The sequence below is a fragment of the Oncorhynchus mykiss genome, chromosome 7 (assembly GCF_013265735.2).
Source record: "Oncorhynchus mykiss isolate Arlee chromosome 7, USDA_OmykA_1.1, whole genome shotgun sequence".
Lineage (NCBI taxonomy): Eukaryota > Metazoa > Chordata > Actinopteri > Salmoniformes > Salmonidae > Oncorhynchus > Oncorhynchus mykiss.
Genome location: NC_048571.1, coordinates 22,928,005 through 22,948,859, shown reverse-complemented (window position 1 = coordinate 22,948,859; position 20,855 = coordinate 22,928,005). Strand labels below are relative to the sequence as shown.

Genomic DNA, 20,855 nt, shown 5'->3' with positions numbered 1-20,855 from the left:
AGAGAGAGAGAGAGAGAGAGAGAGAGAGAGAGAGAGGGAGAGAGAGGGAGAGAGAGGGAGAGAGAGAAAGAGAGAGGGTGTGTCAAAGGTAGAGAGGCCTAGAAAGTGGGAGACAAGAATGAATGAAAGGCAATGAGGGGTGCAAAGACAATTGAGTGACGGTAGAGGGAGAAGAAACAGAGAGAGAGTGAAAAAAGTGAAAGAGGGAGTCTGACCTGAGTAGCCTTGCGGTGCGGTGTCGTGCCACGAAGTGATTTAGAATAGGAAACGAGCCGCAGTTTAACTCAGCGGCTGCCAGAAACGCGACATTAGAGCTGAGAAACGTTCCGTTGGCTTATCGAAAGTGTTGAAAGTAAACACTAGATATTAATAGCTTGACCTGAGATTTTGACTTGAAAGAAAAACGCCCTTTGACAGTGGTTGTTTCTGGGGAAAGGGGGATTGGGGAGACGGCCGGTTAGCTTTACTAGGTGGGTATGTTAGAAATGTTTGCAAATCTATTGCAAATAAAATACAGAAATATCTCATTTACATAAGTATTCACACCCCTGAGTCAATACATGCTAGAATCACCTTTGGCAGCGATTACAGCCGTGAGACTTTCTGGGTAAGTCTCCAAGAGCTTTGCACACCTGCATTGTACAATATTTGCACATTATCCTTTATAAAATTATTCAAGCTCTGTCAAGCTGATTGTTGATCACTGCTAGACAGCCATTTTCAAGTCTTGCCATAGATTTTCAAGCAATTTTTAAATCAAAATTGTAACTAGGCCACTCAGGAACATTCAACGTTGTCTTGGTAAGCAACTCCAGTGTATATCTGGCCTTGTGTTTCAGGTTATTGTCCTGCTGAAAGGTGAATTCATCTCCCAGTGTCTGCTGGAAAGCAGACTGAACCAGGTTTTGCCTTTGCTTAGCTCTATTCAGTTTATTTTTATTCCAAAAAACTCCCTATGATTCGGCCAATGACAAGCATACCCATAATATGATGCAGCTATGCTTGTAAATATGAAAAGTGGTACTCCGTGATGGGTTCACCATGCTTAAAGGGATATTCAATGTCTGCTTTTTTAAATTTTTACTCATCTACCAATATGTGCCCTTCTTTGCGAGGCATTGGGTAACCTCCCTGGTCTTTGTGGTTGAGTCGGTGCTTGAAATTCACAGCTCGACTGAGGAACCGTACAGATCATTCCATGACTATTATTGCACACAGAGTGAGTTCATGCAATTGATTGTGTGACTTGTTGAGCAGATTTCTACTCCTGAACTCATTTAAGCTTGCCATGACAAATACTTATTGACTCAAGACATTTCAGCTTTTCAATTTTTTGGTCATTTATGAACATTTTTTTTTTTAATTAAAAAAAACATAATTCCACTTTGACATTATGGGGGGGGGGGGGGGGGATTCTGTGTAGGCCAGTGACACAAAATCTCAATTGAGTCCATTTTAAATTCGGGGCTGTCCCCCTGTTTTTCCTGTCTCTCCACCTCAATCTCCAATGCCACTTATCCCTTCCTCACTCCTCCCTTGCCTTTTGTATTTCTTCCTCGTTTCCCTCTTCTCCCCCGTCTCCTTCCCTCCTCCTCCTCCTCCGTCCGTGCTTCATCTTTGGTACAGGCTTCTTCTTCTTCTCTCTCTTCCTCTGTCTAACTCTCTCTTCCTCTGTCTAACTCTCTCTTCTTCTGTCTAACTCTCTCTTCCTCTGTCTAACTCTCTCTTCTTCTGTCTAACTCTCTCTTCCTCTGTCTAACTCTCTCTTCCTCTGTCTAACTCTCTCTTCTTCTGTCTAACTCTCTCTTCCTCTGTCTAACTCTCTCTTCCTCTGTCTAACTCTCTCTTCCTCTGTCTAACTCTCTCTTCTTCTGTCTAACTCTCTCTTCCTCTGTCTAACTCTCTCTTCCTCTGTCTAACTCTCTCTTCCTCTGTCTAACTCTCTCTTCTTCTGTCTAACTCTCTCTTCCTCTGTCTAACTCTCTCTTCCTCTGTCTAACTCTCTCTTCCTCTGTCTAACTCTCTCTTCCTCTGTCTAACTCTCTCTTCCTCTGTCTAACTCTCTCTTCCTCTGTCTAACTCTCTCTTCCTCTGTCTAACTCTCTCTTCCTCTGTCTAACTCTCTCTGACTGTTGGCTTTGACATTCAAGGCTAATTATGTTGTATACCGTCCATTCCCTAACGATCCGGACGACAGTATAAACGGACCTCCAGCGATGCCTGTCCATACAGACACCCACCACAGTCATCACAGTCTCTTTGGAGTCTCTCTCTCTCTCTCTCTTCCTCTGTCTAACTCTCCCTCCCTCGCTCGCTCTCTCTCTCTCTCTCTCTCCCTCTCTTTCTCTCTCTCTCTCTCTCTCTCTCTCTCTCTCTCTCTCTCTCTCTCTCTCTCTCTCGCTCTCTCTTCCTCTGTCTACCTCTACCTCTCCATCTCTCTCTCTCTCTATCTCTCTCTCCCTCTCTCTCTCTCTCTCTCTCTCTCTCTCTCTCTCTTCCTCTGTCTACCTCTCCCTCTGTCTACCTCTCCCTCTCTCTCTCTCTCTCTATCTCTCTCCCTCTCTCTCTCTATCTCGCTCTCTCTCTCTCTCTCTCTCTCTCTCTCTCTCTCCCTCCCTCTCTCTAACTCTTTCTCTGCAGAAAATACTTGTTTGTCAAATGATTCGGGTGCTGCTGTCTCCAACCACACTTTAACTCTGCATTGATCTACTTTCGTGGATAGCTGGATAGGATCCAGACTATAAAAGGATTTAGGTATTGCTGGTGCCTAGGGGGCCTGTTGGAGAAGGAAACAACATATTTTATCATAAACCATGAATTAAACAACAACTAAACTGTAGTACAGTTATAAATCTCACAGCCTCTCACTGTACATTTATACAGAAGTCGCGTAGAAGGTGCTACATGTCATTTTTCTTTTATGATTTTAATTTACTTGTAGTATTTGAAGACTACAGTGTAGAATATGAATCTTTCTCACACTAGACTTGATCAAAACTTCCTGGAACCTGACTCAAGTGTTTTATATTCTGTCAGAACATCTGTTTTTAAGGTCTGTTCTGTTTCCTCCTAACTCATAGTTTGTCGTTAATTACTCACTTCCTTCCCTCACCCAGAATCCTTTGCAAAAAAACAACATGAACACACTCACCGAGTGGTGAAACGTCAATGGGAGAAAAAAAAGTTTGTATTTCTTTAGCAGCGAGAAGCTAGCTGCACCTAGATCTAGTCTAGCCCATCGTTGGGGTGGGTGGCAGCATGAATACGCCCTATCTACATGAAACAGCGGCCCATATGTGACATAGCATGGAGACAGGGGAATGTAAACAGAGGGATGTCTGGACCGCACTCTGCGCTCTTCTAAACCTTATCTCAGTATACACCGGGGTCAAGGGTCAGGGTCTGTTTGTGCAACAGGTTTATGGTGCCCACATAAGCAGATAGAGGTCTACATGGAAATGTGGTGCGAAGATAGGCTCCAAATAGGATTCCAGTAAATCCAGATATAACAAAGGCTCTTTATTGTGATACCAAAATGCAAGACCTCTCGCCATAACCTGTCACTCTCTCTCTCCCTCTCGCTCTTTCTCCTTCTTCCTTCTCCTCTCTAGATCTCTTTGTGTCTCCTCTCTTGCTATCGCTTTCTCACTCTCTCTCTCTCTCTCTCTCTCTCTCTCTCTCTCTCTCTCTCTCTCTCTCTCTCTCTCTCTCTCTCTCAGAGAAGAGAGTTGTATGTGTTTCCTCTTAACAGGAAATAGCTTTGTAAACAGAGAACAGAGTGCAGTTCGTCCCATGATCCCTGAGTGTTTATTAAGGTGGACTGTAGTCTGGAGGAGGCTGTCTGACGGCTGATGGATAATGGAGTAGTATTATGTGGGCCTGTATTCTGCTTCAACGTAGGTTCATAGTTCGCTTCATTAACCCTTTAGTCTCTATGACTGTTTTCGACTTCCTCTAGCCTTCACCGTACAAAGCCCTCAAATTCAAATGTGGCCCCTGACGCCTGCTTTGTCTAATTCTTCCCCTCAAATCAGGGGATGATTTAAAACCTGGGTGCAGCTCATTATCAGGTAGAAACAAGCTGGGTAGGATCTGAATTCCCCTGGTATAGACTATGGGGAATGAATAATGCCCAGGTTGTATAGTGTACAGAAGGTTTATATTCTGCTGTGGAACCGTGAATAGCAATGTGCTGTAACGTATACCTTACATGCCTGCTGTGACTTCCAGGAAGGTTGCCCCTGTCCCTGTTCTGTAGGGGGTCCTGTTTATGTCACCCCCTGTAGTAGGGCTTCAAGGTCCACAGTTGAATTTGAGGGCTTTATACTGTCAAGGCTAGAGTAAACCTCTGTCCCACCTGACAAACCACAGCTGTGTCCCAAATAGCACCCTATTCCCTTCATAGGCTTGCGGGCCCTGGTCCAAAGTAGTGCGCTACACAGGGAATAGGGCGCCATTTGGGAGGCGCCCGGTGTGGCCTGGGCATTTACTGCCATGTCAGACCGCTATGCTACACTAAACAGACATACAAGATACCAGACCCGGGTCTCAGGGATGGCTAACTCTGGAGGTCCCTTCCGTCTCCACTGAGTTAGATCCATCTGCTTTTAGTTGTTTTTTTTTAGCTCTTGTGGAATAATCTTCAAGGCTCTCTGAAACTGGATGAATTGGTGCCTCCCGGGGTTGATTGTCAACCTTTTTACTGAAGAATGTGTTTTGTTTTCTATCATTGATGTGCATTGACGTGTACACAGGGCTCGTCTGTTAAAAGAAGCCTCGTTTCTCGGCTTGACTCCCTGTCAGAATAAAGGTGAAATGAAAATAAAAGCACTACGTATACTTAGCACACCTATCGGACAGCTACAGTCTACTCCTGTTTATGTCTTCTGTGACAAAGTATGCCGCAGTGCACAAATACAGTACAATGAGTGCATCAAATGTTGAGCAAGTGTTCCGTATTGCTAACGCTGCTCTCTTAAAAACTAAACCACAGAGGACCAGTATTTTGCCTTCTCTTTATGCTTACTGCATGGCTTCAGGTGAGACGGAGTGGAAATGATACACTGTCAGGTTTCGGCGAGACCAGGAAGGTTGCTGTCAGGTTTTGCCCATGTAAAGACCATGGGGGGAGGGATGGATGGATGGAGGGATTCCTGATTCGTGTCAGGATAGAATTATTATGAAGCCGGTCCGACAGGCTGTCAATTTATTTATCCGCTCCAGGCAGGGAAGGAACTGCGCATCTGTCGGTGGACTCTAGTGTGTGTGTGTCTGTGTGTGTGTGTGTGTGTGTGTGTGTGTGTGTGTGTGTGTGTGTGTGTGTGTGTGTGTGTGTGTGTGTGTGTGTGTGTGTGTGTGTGTGTGTGTGTGTGTGTGTGTGTGCTAGCCTGTGTGCATATATCCGTGGACGTGTGTGTGTGTGCTAGCGTTTGTGCATATATCCGCGGACGTGTGTGTGTGTGTGTGTGTGTGTGTATGTGCTAGCGTGTGTCCATATATCCGTGGACGTGTATGTGCTAGTGTGTGTGCATATATCCGTGTGTGTGTGTGAGAGTGTGTGTGTGTGTGTGTGTGTGTTTGTGTGTGTGTGTGTGTGTGTGTGTGTGTGCGTGCGTGCGTGCGTGCGCGTGCGTGTGTGTCCTAGCATGTGCGCATATATCCGCGGACGTGCGTGTGTGTATGCGGTGGGGATAATATACCCTGTGGCGGGGACGACAGGCAAACGTTTAGACTACAGGGATGTGTAGGGACAGACAGGGGAGCTGGCGGGTGAAACATGAATGAGGGCCAGAGGGAAGACCGTAATGTCGCTTATTAGCTGGCCTGCACATAGTTTCACCAAATGGTGTAATGGAAAGCCCCAAAAAGGGTAACTTGCGTGTGGCGTCTAGAGTGTCCGTTTTATTCTGCGAATAGCTCATCGGGTTTTAGAACAGCTAGTTGACTGCATGGAGTCAGAGGAAGCTAAGTAGCTTTTGCACTTGCCTGGGTGCAACTGTGTTACCTTTATCAAGACATAAACAAACGCATAGATACCTTGTCAGAATATCTTTCTGTAGGTACAATATGTTAAGGCATGTTTAGGGAGAACAAGTATGGTAATGGCAGTTGATTTAAAAAAAATCCAAGTTACTCTTCAAACGAGTTGTGTGAACTGGGCCTGTGTACTGTATTATTCTGTACAAGGGAACCGAGGGGGTCCGTCTGTGCCACTGCTGAAGAGAGAGTGTCCAACTACAGATAGATAGAGCACTGTGCTCCTCCAGAGCTCTGCAAGTTATGACCTGCCCTTAAACAAACAAGAAAGAGAGAGATAAGAGAGGGAATGAGAGAGGCTGGATGAGGTTGTGCTGGCTGGCCAGACGACGAGGCAGGCAAGGAAAACAATGGTTCAATTCAGCTCTTAGGTTTCAAAATCTGCAACAAAAAAAAAACAGGGAATGGGTGTGGGGGAGAAGTTAGGGAGAGACGGGAGAAGTATGGGGAGGGTCAGAGGGTTTGTGGAGATGGGGGGAGAGAGAGAGAGAGAGTGGAGAGGGTGGGTGGTTTATTTTCCTCTACTGTATGTATAACGTCTGATGCCAGGAGAAGTTGTAGAAGAATCTCTAGAGGACTAGCATAGAGCCTAGGGGAACCCCTAGTGGCTGAGGAGGCCCCATCTATTTACCTCTTTGCTTTAAAGGCAAGAAGGGGGAGATGTAGAGAGAGATGGGGGGGGATAGAAATGGGTCTCTTGTTTTATTACGGGACTGACTGGGTTTGCTAGCTGCTTTCCCCTGCCCAGCTGGTTCTAATTAAAGTCATAGGTAGTTCTACAGTGCAGTGTTGGATGGATGAAACAAAGTCGGCTGGTTTTCCAGCATCAGAATCTGAACCAGTCCAGTTGAGTTCCCATGGCGCTACTACTTCCCCACAGACATTCCCCTCTTTCTTTCTTCCCTCTCTTCCCCCTCTTCTCTTCCTCTTTGTTCTCCTCGTGTTTTTTTTTTCGCTCATTGTTTCCTTCTTTCTCCCTAAATCCGAAGTACTGCGCAAATGGGAAACAGCTCCGGGTTGGCCACAGAGGGTAGAGAGTCAGGACGTGGAGGCAGAGAGAAGCAGAGAGAGGTTCAAAGTGCGGGAGGCGCCGAGTATTACAGAGGAGGTCCACTGAGCATGCCCCAACATGCCCATAACACAAAGCCTAGCCTACTAAAGCGTCCTGTAGTACAGAGTACTACACTTACTAGTATACAGTACTAGTCTTATCATTCTAACATTCTTTCTAACTCAGTAACGCGTTGGCACTGTTCTTGAGTTTTTTTTGCCCGTGTGAACTGTTGAAAATGACTTTTGCAATTACTGCTTTATCACCTGAAGGAAAGTTGATCGGGAACCGAAGAGTTTACAAACCAATGTGTGCCTAGCTTAGACACAGAGGAAATCAATTGGCCGTAGCCTACATTTTATTTCACGTGTTAACAACAGTCTCTAACATAGCTCCGCCTCTCAAACAGAGACAAAGGTGGGAAGAAAAAGTGGCCCATGATGTGAATTGTGAATTTGAAGAGTGCATAAAATCTGTCTTTAGTGTTTTGCTGTAAATCATGTTCAACATAGGGGCCGAGCGAGCCATGAGAGAAATTACAACTATTTGGCACGGCTCAGAAAAAAACTCCAGAGTTGAGAAACGAGCAAGTGGTTATTTAGAAGTACATGTTTATACATCCCACACAGAGAGGCTCTCTTCTCTCTCCCTGGGCTTTAAGCGTACCGTCGGGCAAAACCTCACACCGCGCACACACAAATACACACACGCAAATACACACACACAAATACACACACACAAATACGCACACACAAATACACACTTACAAATACACACATACACAATCCTCTGCCTCATGTTGTGTACAGGACTTCACTTAAACTGCTACGAAAATGACATACAAAACAATTACGTTGTTGTATTGTCAATTTTCTCCCAGTTTTAAGTGAAAGAGTCAATAACAGGATGCGGGCCCTTTGTGTGGGCCTCTCATTACCCCTGACTGGTCTTGGTATTGTAGTCCACCCACAGTGAGTGCTCGGGGCACTATCACACATTTGTTTACCTATGAAATGTATGAAGTTCTTTATGTTTAGGGCAGCAAGAGGGTGGGAGTCATTAGTGCCAAACACCATTTACACACAAAAAAAGAGAGCAAAGACAATACTGGGAAGTGGTCCAGTTTGTTAGCTAATAGGGTTCAGGTGCTGTCGTGGATGCAGTCTCGCTCTGCACGCGATGGTCATTAACTAGACGGACATACAAGAGCAAGAACAGATAGAGGAGGCTGGACTTCTCTCTCTCTCTGTCTCTCGCTCTCTCTCTCGCTCTCTCTCTCGCTCTCTCTCTCTCTCTCGCTCTCTCTCTCTCGCTCTCTCTCGCGCTCTCTCTCTCGCTCTCTCTCTCTCTCTCGCTCTCTCTCTCTCTCTGTCTCAATTTCAATGTATGCCCCTCTCTCTTAAACTGTAACTCCTCTCTCTCTCCCTCTCTCTTTGCCCCTCTCTCGCTTGCTCTATCTTGATCTTGATCTCCTCTCTCTCTCTTTCTCTCTCCCACCCTCTCTCCCTCTCTTACCCCCGTCTCTCTTTTCTCTGTTTATCTCCTCCCAGTCTCTCTTCTCCCTCTATTACCCCCTCTCTCTTCCCTCTCTCTCCTCCTGCTTTCTCTCCTCTCCCTCTCGTTCGCCTCCCCTCGCTCACTCTTTCCTCCCTCGCCCTCTCCTCTCTCGCTCTCTCTTCTAGTGTAAAGAGTATGAATCATGGCTCCATGGCTGGAAAACATCAGCCATTCAAAGGGGGATGAGCTAGTCACACGGCAGTCGGTGTGTGATCCTATACTATACACCAGAGGTGGAGGGAGCGAAGGAGGGAGGGAGGGAAGGAAGGAAGGAGGTAAAAGAGGGAAGGAAGTGAAAGAAGGAGGTAGAGGCATGGTAAAGAGGAAAGTAGAGGGGGGTGAAAGAGGGATGAGGTAGAGCGAGAGAGAAAGGCGAGGAATAGAGGGAGGTAGTGAGGTACAGAACAACACAGCTGAACTGCACTATAGGTGACTTGTATGGGGATGTATATATACAGTTGAAGTCGGACGTTTACATACACTTATGTTGGAGTCATTAACACTCGTTTTTCAACCACCCCACAAATTTCTTGTTAACAAACTGCGGTTTTGGCAAGTCGGTTAGGACATCAACTTTGTGCATGACACAAGTCATTTTTCAAACAATTGTTTACAGACAGATTATTTCACTTAGAAAAGTCCAGTGGGTCAGGTTTACATACACTAAGTTGACTGTGCCTTTAAACAGCTTGGAAAATTCCAGAAAATGATGTCATGTCTTTAGAAGCTTCTGATGGGCCAATTGACATAATTTGAGTCAATTGGAAGTGTACCTGTGGATGTATTTCAAGGCCTACCTTCAAACTCAGTGCCTCGTTGCTTGACATCATGGGAAAATCAAAATAAATCAGCCAAGACCTCAGAAAAAAAGTTGTAGACCTCCACAAGTCTTGTTCATCCTTGGGAGCAATTTCCTAACGCCTGAAGGTACCACGCGCATCTGTACAAACAATAGTACGCAAGTATAAACACCATGGGACCACGCAGCCGTCATACCGCTCAGGAAGGAGACGTGTTCTGTCTCCTAGAGTTGAACATACTTTGGTGCGAAAAGTGCAATCCTAGAACAACAGCAAAATACCTTGTGAAGATGCTGGAGGAAACAGGTACAAAGTATCTATATCCACAGTAAAACGAGTCTTATATCGATATAACCTGAAAGACCGCTCAGCAAGGAAGAAGCCACTGCTCCAAAACCGCCATAAAAAAAACAGACTACGGTTTACACATGGGGACAAAGATCATACTTTTTGGAGAAATGTCCTACTTAAATAAAGGTAAAATAAATACAAGTATTTAAGTGGCCATCACAAAGCCCTGACCTCAGTCCGATAGAAAATGTGTGGGCAGAACTGAAAAAGTGTGTGCGAACAAGGAGGCCTACAAAAATGTGACTCAGTTACACCAGCTCTGTCAGGAGGAATGGGCCAGAATTCACCAAACTTATTGTGGAAGGCTACCTGAAATGTTTGACCCAAGTTAAACAATTTAAAGGCAACGCTACCAAATACTAATTGTATGTGAACTTCTGACCCACTGGGAATGTGAAAGAAAAAAATAATTCTCTCTACTATTATTCTGACGTTTCAAATTCATTAAAATTAAGTGGTGACCCTATCTGACCTAAGACAGGGAATGTTTACTAAGATTAAATGTCAGGAACAAATACATGTATTTGACTAAGGTGTATGTAAACTCCCGACTTCAACTGTATGTGTGTGCATGTAGACTGTTTGAACGTTTCCTCTTCGGTGTGACAGGAAGCCGTTTATCTTGGGTGTCGTTATTGTATCTGTCGTTGTAGCAGTCCGAGAGAGGCCCTGCTCTTGTAGTGATAAGACGTGCGTGCTTTCAGAGACACTTCTGTCGGTTGAACATCTGCAAGCTTATTATACAATTCACACACACACAGCCTTTTACCCTTTAACCTTTTGGCAGGTGGCACGAACCTGGTCATTCACGTGCACGCGCACGCCCACACAAACACATACACACATACAAACTGCTGTCGCCTAAGCACGTCATCAAGGCATCCATCCAGAATTGTCCTTCCACCGCCAGATGGACAACAGTCAGACAACAAAGAAAGAGAGTTTGTCTCTGTCCTAAATAGCACCCAATTCCTTATATATATAATGTACTACTTTTGACCAGAGCTCCATGAGCCCTGGTCAAAAGTAGTGCTCTTTATAGGGAAGAGGGTGCCATACTAACTCTCTCTCTTTGTCCTCGGAGTGTTGTCTCACTGTAATGTGATTATTCTGGACGCCTTGTTGATTTGGTAGGCTACTTGTTGATGGGGGTAGACTACATATCCCATTACTGTCAGGATATATATACCATGCTCATCCATTAGGTGCCCAGACCATCCCTGGCTCCCTGGCTCTCTCTCTAATATCAGGTTATAGCGGTGGGTGGGTAGATTGGATTGACCTTGAAATTAAAAACCTTTTATGGTTCTGTTTGGTCCTACAGGAGACTGACTGGTGGGTTGACCTTCTATTACTAAAATAATGATGAGACTAGACTGCCGCCCTCCGCCCAGCGTGGACAGCTGTGGTCGGCGGACCGGCTGCCTGCCCTGAGGTGTTGAGGTGGCTGTGGGGGTCGGTGTGTGTCGGTGTGTGTGCGTGCGTGCGTATCTGTCTTACACTCTCTACTCTCTCTTCTCCACTAGGTTGAGTAGCGATGGCTTGAACGTGAGAGTGCCAACTTTGTGGTTTTGAAGGGATATGTTGGCGTTTCCCTAGTATTGGAAACATTCAAAAGAATATTTGGTTTTGAAGTAAATGAAGATAAATTATGACGAGCGTAGTGCCATATCAAAGTACATAGAAGGCGATGGTCAGTGACAGGCGATCATTAGGAAAGACGAACCGGAGCTAGATGACTCCAAAGCCTCTAATCATAGGCTATTCACCATAATATACACTGGCAGCAGTAGGATGGTAATTCAGTCCTGATGGATTGAGTTCCGCGGGCCGGGCAGAGTTCCTACACTGACCAAACCACTACAGACCATTCTCCTTTTTAGACTCGGTGACTCCCGTCCATTTCCAGCTCTCAGGGCTACAGTCAGCCAGTCAGTCAGGAGAGAATAGAGGAATGTGGTATTGCCGTTGCTGCTATCTGACCGGCCAAGTGGCAATTTTGCGGCCTGGTCTGTTTTCCTCGTTTGGCCTCCCCTCTGCGGAGGCCTGTGTATGTGTATTTGTGGGCGGGCGTGCGTGCGTGTGCGTGCGTGTGGACCGGGCTGAGCCAGCCCTCCAGTCATTCCTTTGCTGTGTAGTCAGAGCTTCACGTCAGTGTCGAGGTTAACCCCAAAGACCTAGAGACCAGGCCACAGATGTTCTGATAGGGAAGTCGAAGCTCGTTGATTGGTTAAGCCCTGCGAACTGTTCCAAGGCTTTGGTTTGGTCTCTGTGCTCCAGTAACAGCAGCAGGATAACAGCACCACAACCCATCTAGTCCTGCCAGGGCTGGCTCCCTTTACGTGGGGCAGGCAACTGCTATACTGGAGTCCTGGGCCCATATTCATAAAGCACCTCAGAGTAAGAGTGCTTTTATAGAATTCGATCCTCCCTGTCCATAAAATCGTGTTCATTAATGATCTAAGAGGAAGCATTTATCCTATATCAGCACTCCGACGCTGAACCATATTCTCTCGAGTTGGTTCGCTGAATTAAATAGCAGTCCCTGGTCCACATATCATTTAATGGATATGCCATTTAGCAGACCTTTTTATCCAAAGAGATTTAGTCATGCATTCATACATTTTATGTACAGTACTCCCAGGAATTGAACCCACTATTCTGGAACTGCAGGCACCACGCTCTATAGGGCCACGGTCATGACCCAGTCATGAGCCCTCATTGTCAGCCCAAATAGAAACACTGTCTTCTCTTCCTCCCTTAGTCATTAAGGAACAAACATGGGAAAGTAACCATACCGCATAGCCGCATACCGTACATGTCTGCCAAACCATGAAACGGTGCTCTCTCTCTTTCTCCCACCCCTGTCTCTCTCTCTCTCTCTCTCTCTCTCTCTCTCTCTCGCTCTCTCTCTTTCTCCCACCCCTGTGTCTCTCTCTCTCTACCTTTTTCTCTCGCTCTTTTTCTCTCCTTCCTAACCCTGATGTATGCTACATAGTTAAGTACTGGGCAATTTACTGGGCAATATCGATATGCCATCATCCTTTTAAGTGGTTTGCCTTTGACTTTGCATTTCCCCTAAAATTATCTCCCAACATCTGTGTCCTGTGGGAAAGGTATCTTGGTGTTTTGTTGCTGGAAACAAACAAAACTCTCTCTCTCTCTCTCTCTCTCTCTCTCTCTCTCTCTCTCTCTCTCTCTCTCTCTCTCTCTCTCTCTCTCTCTCTCTCTCGCTCTCTCTCTCTCTCTCTCTCTCTCTCTCTCTCTCTCTCTCTCTCTCTCTCGCCCTCTCTCTCCCCCTCTCTTTTTTCTATATTTTTCTTCTTATGATACAGAGAGCTTGATAATGGCTGTGGATCCAGAAATAGCATTAGCTGCAGCCTGTAGCTCACAACACACACAGGAAATGACTGGGCGCCCCACCCAGCCTGCAGCCGACCGTACCTCAGGGGCAGAGCTTGCTCCAGGCTAGTCTGTACAGCAACCACACGCTCTAGCTAACTCCAATGTAGACTATAGCAGTCAGCCACATGCTCTTAGGCCGTACCTCAGAGCCAGGGTTAGCTCTGTGCTGTAGCCTAATGTTTGCCTGGCTACCCAGACTCCTTTCACGCCTGCAGACATTCACTTCTTCTCTGCAATGAGTCTGGATCTGAGTGCCTCCCTGACCCTTCACAGAATGCGAACACATTCGGGCCGTGCTATTGGTCCAGAAACGTATGGGTTGGGCCAGAGCCAGAACACACGTGGGTAAAGCATTGGTTTTGATACTCTGATTGGTTTGACGATCCAATCACTGTTGACTTTGTCTTGTGTACAACACCCATCATTCCCCTTGTCACCACAGACGAGTAAAGTATGTAGCAAACGACAGAGCAGTGTGAGTTGTCAGGCTAGCCTAATGTAGCCTACAGCAGGCCATCTCTCTAGCTAACTCTGGGCTAGCCAATGTACAGCAGGCCATCTCTCTAGTTACCTCTGGGCTAGCCAATGTACAGCAGGCCATCTCTCTAGCTACCTCTGGGCTAGCCAATGTACAGCAGGCCATCTCTCTAGTTACCTCTGGGCTAGCCAATGTAGAGCAGGCCATCTCTCTAGCTAGCTCTGGGCTAGCCAATGTACAGCAGGCCATCGTTCTAGCTAGCTCTGGGCTAGCCAATGTACAGCAGGCAGCCGGTCTCTCTAGCTAGCTCTGGGCAGCCACTTACTCACATTCCAACTGGGAAACTTCTAGACTTATAGCAAAGTACTATGAGAGTCACTTATCTCTGTGATTGAAATAATTAGTGTTGGTGTAGCAGCCCCCATCAAGCCTTCTGACAGGCCCAGTCAGGCCCACTCAGGCCCAACCAGCCCAGCCAGGCCCAGTCAGGCCCAACCAGCCCAGCCAGGCCCATTCAGGCCCAGCCAGGCCCAGTCCAAGCTGTAATTCAGGCTGAACAACATGCTTTATTGATTTAAGATCTGTGGTGAAGGCAGAGAAAGCCCCTGGCTCTTTCAGCGCTCATCAGAAGTGGCTGAGCACAGTGGGTGTGTTGTGTCCAGCCGGGTATGAGGGTCGAGGGGAGGCTGAGAGTGGGAACAAGGAGGCTCTTGTTCTGATCTGGATCTACAGACGGGAAAGACCAGAGCCCTAGGGTTCAGTCTGGACTGCAGTCTGGAGTCTGGTGGAGTCAGTCACCAGTGTGTCCGACCCCAGAATGTACGACTATTTGTCACTGTCTGTCTCCTCCATTTGTTTGTCTCCTCTCTCACTCTGTCTTCATCTGCCTCTCTCTCTCTGCCTCCCTCTCTCTCTCTTCTTCTCTCTCTCTCTCTCTCATATCCCTCATTATCTCCCCTTTTCTCTTCCCTTCCCTATCTCTCTCTCTTTCGATTCTGACTTATTTTAAGAAGACCACCTTTGAGATATTAGACTAACGGACAGAAATAGTCGCAGCTCATCCGGCATTTCTGAAAACAATTGGCTTTGTTTTTTTTCGCAAACATACTTGGTGTCTGCAGCTCTACTTTTAGGGGACACAAACATAGATTCGAGGCCTGGCTGTGGACATCTGGAGTATGTCTCAAGTCTCCAGTTGAAACATCTGACGTACACGCCCGCACTTAGTCCCCTATGAGCCTCGCTCGCTGTCAGGGCTTCTCCTGGGGATGAGAACAAATGAACAAGGGAAGGAGAAAACGGAGTTAGACAAATGGGGAGGGAGGTTTTATAATCTCATCTATTAAAGCTGGAGTCAAAGTTAAGTCCCAAATGAGCCCAAAGCCAATCCTGGCTGACACACAGACACATGCAAGAAAGCACATGCACGTGCACACACACACCATGTGTTTTACTATCCTTGTGGGGATCCAAAATGTATTTACATTCAAAATCCTATTTTTCCTAACCCCTAAACCTAACCCTGACCTTAACTCCAACTTTAAGCCCCTAACCCTAAACCCAAACCTTAACCTAATTCTAACCCTAAACCAAACCCTTTAAACTCAGCTTAAAATAGTCTGTCCTTTACTATCCTTCACTATCCTTGTGGTGACTTTTGGGGATTTCCGGTACCTACGAGGATAGTAAACAAGCCGAGACACACACATACATACAAACACACACACACAGCCACACACAACAACAACAGCAGGGGTTGGAGAGAGGGAAGGAGAGCCATCTTAGGGGCTGTAGTTTTAGTCTGTTGGCTTGGAGGAAGAAGATAACTGTTTCAGAGTTACAGACGTTAGCAGAGAGCCTGTCAACAACATCTTTGAGAAGTGAGTTCTATGCTGCTTTCTTCCACTGTCCAGCGCGTATTGCTTTCAGGTTTGCGTGCCGGTGTGAAGTTATGTTTCTCTCCCTCTGTTCTGTTTCGCAGCGACCACGAAGAAAGGCAGTCCAGGGTGGGGGGTGGAGAGAGCAGTGGGGTTCGGAGGGAATGGACCGATCACTCTAGCGAAGAGCACAACCGCCACAACCTCTGTGGATGGGGTCACGTTCTCCGAGGGAAACCTTCTGCACCAGGTATACAGTGTCTGCCTGTCTGTCTGTCTGTCTGTCTGTCTGTCTGTCTGTCTGTCTGTCCCCCCAGCCCGAGGCCTCTCTCTCTCTCTCTCCCCCTCTGGGGTTTACCCGAGGAAGCTTAGCTGGCGTGAAGGGCAAGCACCATCCTGTCCCCCAGCTCCCACAAACTATATGACGCCTCTCATACCCATCTACATGTAAAGAAACCAGCCTCACTCCTTCCCCTCCAGTTATACGAGAAGCTATTTGTTTTATGTCTTGACATGACCGAAACTCCTCCATCCTCCTCCATCCTCCCCGAGAGTTAGGTTAGGGATTACTGTCTCACGTCATCAGCCTATATATCATGCATACTGTATACCATAGATATAGAACCCCTGTATACAGTCTCAAACAAATATGCTTGATTATAAACCCTTGGATATTTCAACAACCTCCGTATAGCCTCTCATACATGTATGTTCAATACCAACAAGGGAGAACAAAAAGAGGTGGATTCAACCACTTGCCTAAGCACACATATAGAGTCATTTTCTTGGAGTAAACACCCACATTCCCTCCCCTCCTGACTAAATCCTGAGTTTGACTCTCTCATTTCATTACCCATGGGCAATGCCCTCCCTCTTCTCACTGGGGCTAATGCTAGGAGTGTTAGCGTGCTGTCCCATTTCTCGGTGAGGGCTACGCTAGTCCTCATTAGCGTTTGTTTTATTGCTAAAGATAACCATCGCCATCTCCAGGGAGGTCTCACCACTGACCACACACAGCACTATTCTCTCCAGTAGGGACTGGTCTAATGGAGGGTGGTGCTAGACTGATTTATGACTGATTATCCGCCTTGATAGTTTGGTAGTGCTGGGCAGTTTGTAGTTTAATCTTAACTTTCTTCCTCAGTCGCTGTCCTGGTGACTGCAGTAAATCCACACAGAGAACAAACGCTGCTCTTCTGAGACACAATTGTGTGTTATTTTATTTTTATTTTTTGTGTGTAGGCCTATGTGCCAGGTAAAGATTAATGGGGCTAGTTGATTCACCATGCAGAAAACTTGTTCAGTGCTATCTGGGAGCATATGTCATGAAGATGTTATAAACCACGTTATCGTCTTGTTGTCCTGTAGTCTTTCTCAGAAAATAATTAGAGTAGGTGGGTTAGAATCGCTCACTATTACCCTCAAACACATACACAGTGGTGTAAAGTACTTTTAAGTAAAACATACTTTAAAGCACTACTTAAGTTGTTTTTGGGGGTATCTGTATTCTACTTTACTATTTATATTTTAGACAACTTTAACTTTTACTTCACTACATTCCTAAAGAAAATATTGTTATTTTTACTCGTTACATTTTGAATGTTTAGCAGGACAGGAAAATGGTCCAATTCATGCACTTATCAAGAGAACATTCTGGTCATCCCTACTGCCTCTGATCTGGTGGACTCACTGAAACACAAATGCTTTGTTTGTAAAAAAAAATTACATTTTAAAAATAGATAAATATTAACTTTGACAATTGGGTACTTTTTCCACCACTGCACACACACACACATACTTTGGCCTGTATTCCTAAACCTGTACATTGGCTAAACCTGTTGTCTGTGCTTTATATGCTGAAAATTTGCAGCAGCTTCCAGTAAATCCGTAAAGGCCCTTTATTGTGATATCAAAATGCAGGACCTTTTGCATACCCTGTCACTCTCTCTCTCTCTCTCTCTCTCTCTCTGTCTGTCTGTCTGTCTGTCTGTCTGTCTGTCTGTCTGTCTGTCTGTCTGTCTGTCTGTCTGTCTGTCTGTCTGTCTGTCTGTCTGTCTGTCTGTCTGTCTGTCTGTCTGTCTGTCTGTCTGTCTGTCTGTCTGCCTGCCTGTCTGTCTGTCTGTCTGTCTGTCTGTCTGTCTGTCTCTCTCTCTCTGTCTCTCTCTCGCTCTCTGTTTCTCTGTCTGTCTGTCCCTCTCTCTCTCTCTCTCTCTCTCTCTCTCTGTCTCTCTCTCTCTCTCTGTCTCTCTCTGTCCGTCTGTCCCTCTCTCTCTCTCTCTGTCTCTCTCTCTGTCTGTCTGTCCCTCTCGCTCTCTCTCTCTCTCTGTCTCTCTCTCTCTCTCTCTCTCACACACACACACTCACACTCACACACACTCTGGTGGTCTATTGTTTACAAGGTTCAGGATCCTGTGCGTGACAAGTAGCTATATTCCCCCCGCTCTGTTGTATTGTCACATTTAACACCTGAACAAAGGAATGGCTAATTACATGGGATGTTTACCCAAACCTGAACAAACACACACACATGCACACACACACACACACAGACACACACCATGGCTACTTCTCCCTCCTTCAACAGCCGACCAGAATTCCTCCTCTAATTTAATTTGACTCCTTTATTGCCCCTTATCATTCACTACGTCATGGGATTCATTTTTATTTCTTTCAGGTTATGTTTATTTGCCCATCTTCACGTCGAATAGCTGAGTGTGTCTTGTTTGACGTATGAAGTATGAACATATGTTAACTTCATAATAATATAATACTATTAAGTTCATAAATAATAAGGTCATCGTGTTTATTTTTGTCTGACTGTGCCTCTCTGTGTCTCTAGGCCCTGAACGGCTTTGTGCTGGTGGTCACGGCGGAGGGATACGTGTTCTACTCCTCTCCTACTGTTCAGGACTACCTAGGGTTCCACCAGGTAAAATAGGTCCTTTTGACCAACACTGACTGACATACAGTGCACCCACATTATGCATATACTGCTTATAAATGTATTATGTATCGGTTATTCAGGTGTTATGAAGACCCTACAGTATGTAGGTACCTTTCAAGTCACTTCATAGCAGCCATATTACCTAGCTAGCTAATGGTATCATACATGTCACCTCATGGCAGCCCACATCACCTAGCTAGCTAATGGTACCATCTCATGGCAGCCCACATCACCTAGCTAGCTAATGGTACCATACATGTCACCTCATGGCAGCCCACATCACCTAGCTAGCTAATGGTACCATACATGTCACCTCATAAATGTCAATATTGTCACAGTTGAATAATTTGCAGGCCAGCTGAGCTTGTTGGACATTCTAATGTGACTCCTCAACTTTAACAGTAATCTGTCAAAAAGCCTATCATCCCCAAAGCGTATCAGTCATAACTGAAGTATCAAGGCTATAATAGGAAGCATAAGTGCATGGAGTTGCGATTGATAGGCCCTTGGCTCCCCTTCTCATCACAGACATGTATTCAGACCACATTTAAATGGATGTATTTATAAGTCAGAAGTTCATCGGCCAACAAACTCCAAACTCTCGTTCTGTGCGCACACGCACACACATCATTCCCAGAGAGAGACCTTGACTGAGGTCAAGTACGAGTTTTAGGAAGCCTAGGGGAGAAGAGAGCGAGCATCAAATCACACACGCTCGTCTCACACAGCTCTCTGTCTCCGTCAGACCTACGTTCCCAGCATTCTTTTCACGGCGGAGCGGTTAATGGATGGAAGGGAATGGGAAAACACACGAGTCATGTGTGCTCGGAACACATTGGGCCCAGAAGCACTGCATGCCCTCTGCAACACGATGCATGAGCCCGGGTCATTGGCCCATACACACACTTACAGTACACACACACACACACTTACAGTACACACACACACACCTACAGTACACACACATACATACAGTACACACACCTACAGTACACACACATACTTACAGTACACACACACTTACAGCCAGGGGTGAACGTAAAGCGGTCCAGTACGGCGTCCCGGCAAAATTCTATGATTAGCTCCATAAGCGTGTGTACATAGGACGTCCCGTACGGGGAAGAAATGAAATCTACATTCACCCCTGCTTACAGTGCACACACACACACACACATACACATACACATGGTGCATGGCCGAGTCACTTGCCTAAAGACAGACGTCACACTGCAGGAGAGAGGCTCTAATCAAATCAAATCAAAATCAAATGTATTTATAAAGCCCTTCTTACGTCAGCTGATATATCAAAGTGCTGTACAGAAACCCAGCCTAAAACCCCAAACAGCAAGCAATGCAGGTGTATTCTAATGAATATGTTGATGACTCATGCTCCAAACAACAACACACAGGTATGCACACACACTCACAGAGAGTCCTCTTGGAATATGGGGGTTGTTTGTGCCTCTGCACCCTAGTGAGCTTTGCTCTTTAATGAGAGATGCACAACCCATCCCACTCCTTCCCCCTTCCCACAAAACATTGAATGGAGCAGACAGTGGCGTATTAGGGCTGCCAAACCACTAGAGGGCAGCACCTGTTAGTTCGTATTCCCAGGAGACATTTGGAAATGACTGAATCTCATGCACTTCATATATTCCTCTCTAGTCTGTACTGTATATTGTCTTTTACACTCTTGTCTCCCTCTTTGTCCTGTCTCCCACAGTCAGATGTGGTTCACCAGAGTGTGTTTGAGTTGATCCACACGGACGACAGGGCCTTGTTCAGACGTCAGCTCCACTTCGCCCTTAACCCCAACCAGTTTGATGCAGAGCCAGGGACAACAGAGAGTGAGTAATGCACTATGTTAGTACTCCAGTCTGCTATGTTAGTACTCACACCCTGGTTTTCTAAGCAAGGGGTGTCGAACTCATTCCATGGAGGGCCGAGTGTCTGCGGGTTTTGGGTTTTTCCTTTCAATTAAGACCTAGACAACCAGGTGAAGGGAGTTCCTTACTAATTAGTGACCTTAATTCAGCTGTAAAGTACAGGGGTGGAGTGAAAACCCGCAGACACTCGTCCCTCCGTGGAATGACTTTGACACGAGGACTAAGCCAACCTTTGTGGAAAGATTTGATATTGCTTGAACATTTTTTTTGTATAGTTAGCTGAATATACAGGATAATAAACAGGCAGCCTAGCTGTAAAGAGCATTGGGCAAGTCACGGAAAGGTCACTGGTTTGAATCCCAGAGCCAACTTCGTGAAAAATGTGCCCTTGAGCAAGGCACTTAAACCTAATTGCTCTTGTAAATTGCTCTGGATAAGAGTGCCTAATAAATGACTAAAATATAAAAGAT

General features: G+C 45.9%; 1 protein-coding gene across 1 annotated transcript in view; it reads left to right on the top strand.

Moving 5' to 3' along the window:
- ahr2 (aryl hydrocarbon receptor 2) overlaps positions 1-20,855 on the top strand; it is a 120,193-nt gene that overhangs the window by 87,115 nt on the left and 12,223 nt on the right. The window contains exons 3-5 of the mRNA XM_021608873.2: positions 15,660-15,805; positions 18,395-18,484; positions 20,223-20,346. Coding sequence (XP_021464548.2) covers positions 15,660-15,805; positions 18,395-18,484; positions 20,223-20,346 — 360 coding nt within the window. The remainder of the gene's footprint in view (positions 1-15,659; positions 15,806-18,394; positions 18,485-20,222; positions 20,347-20,855) is intronic.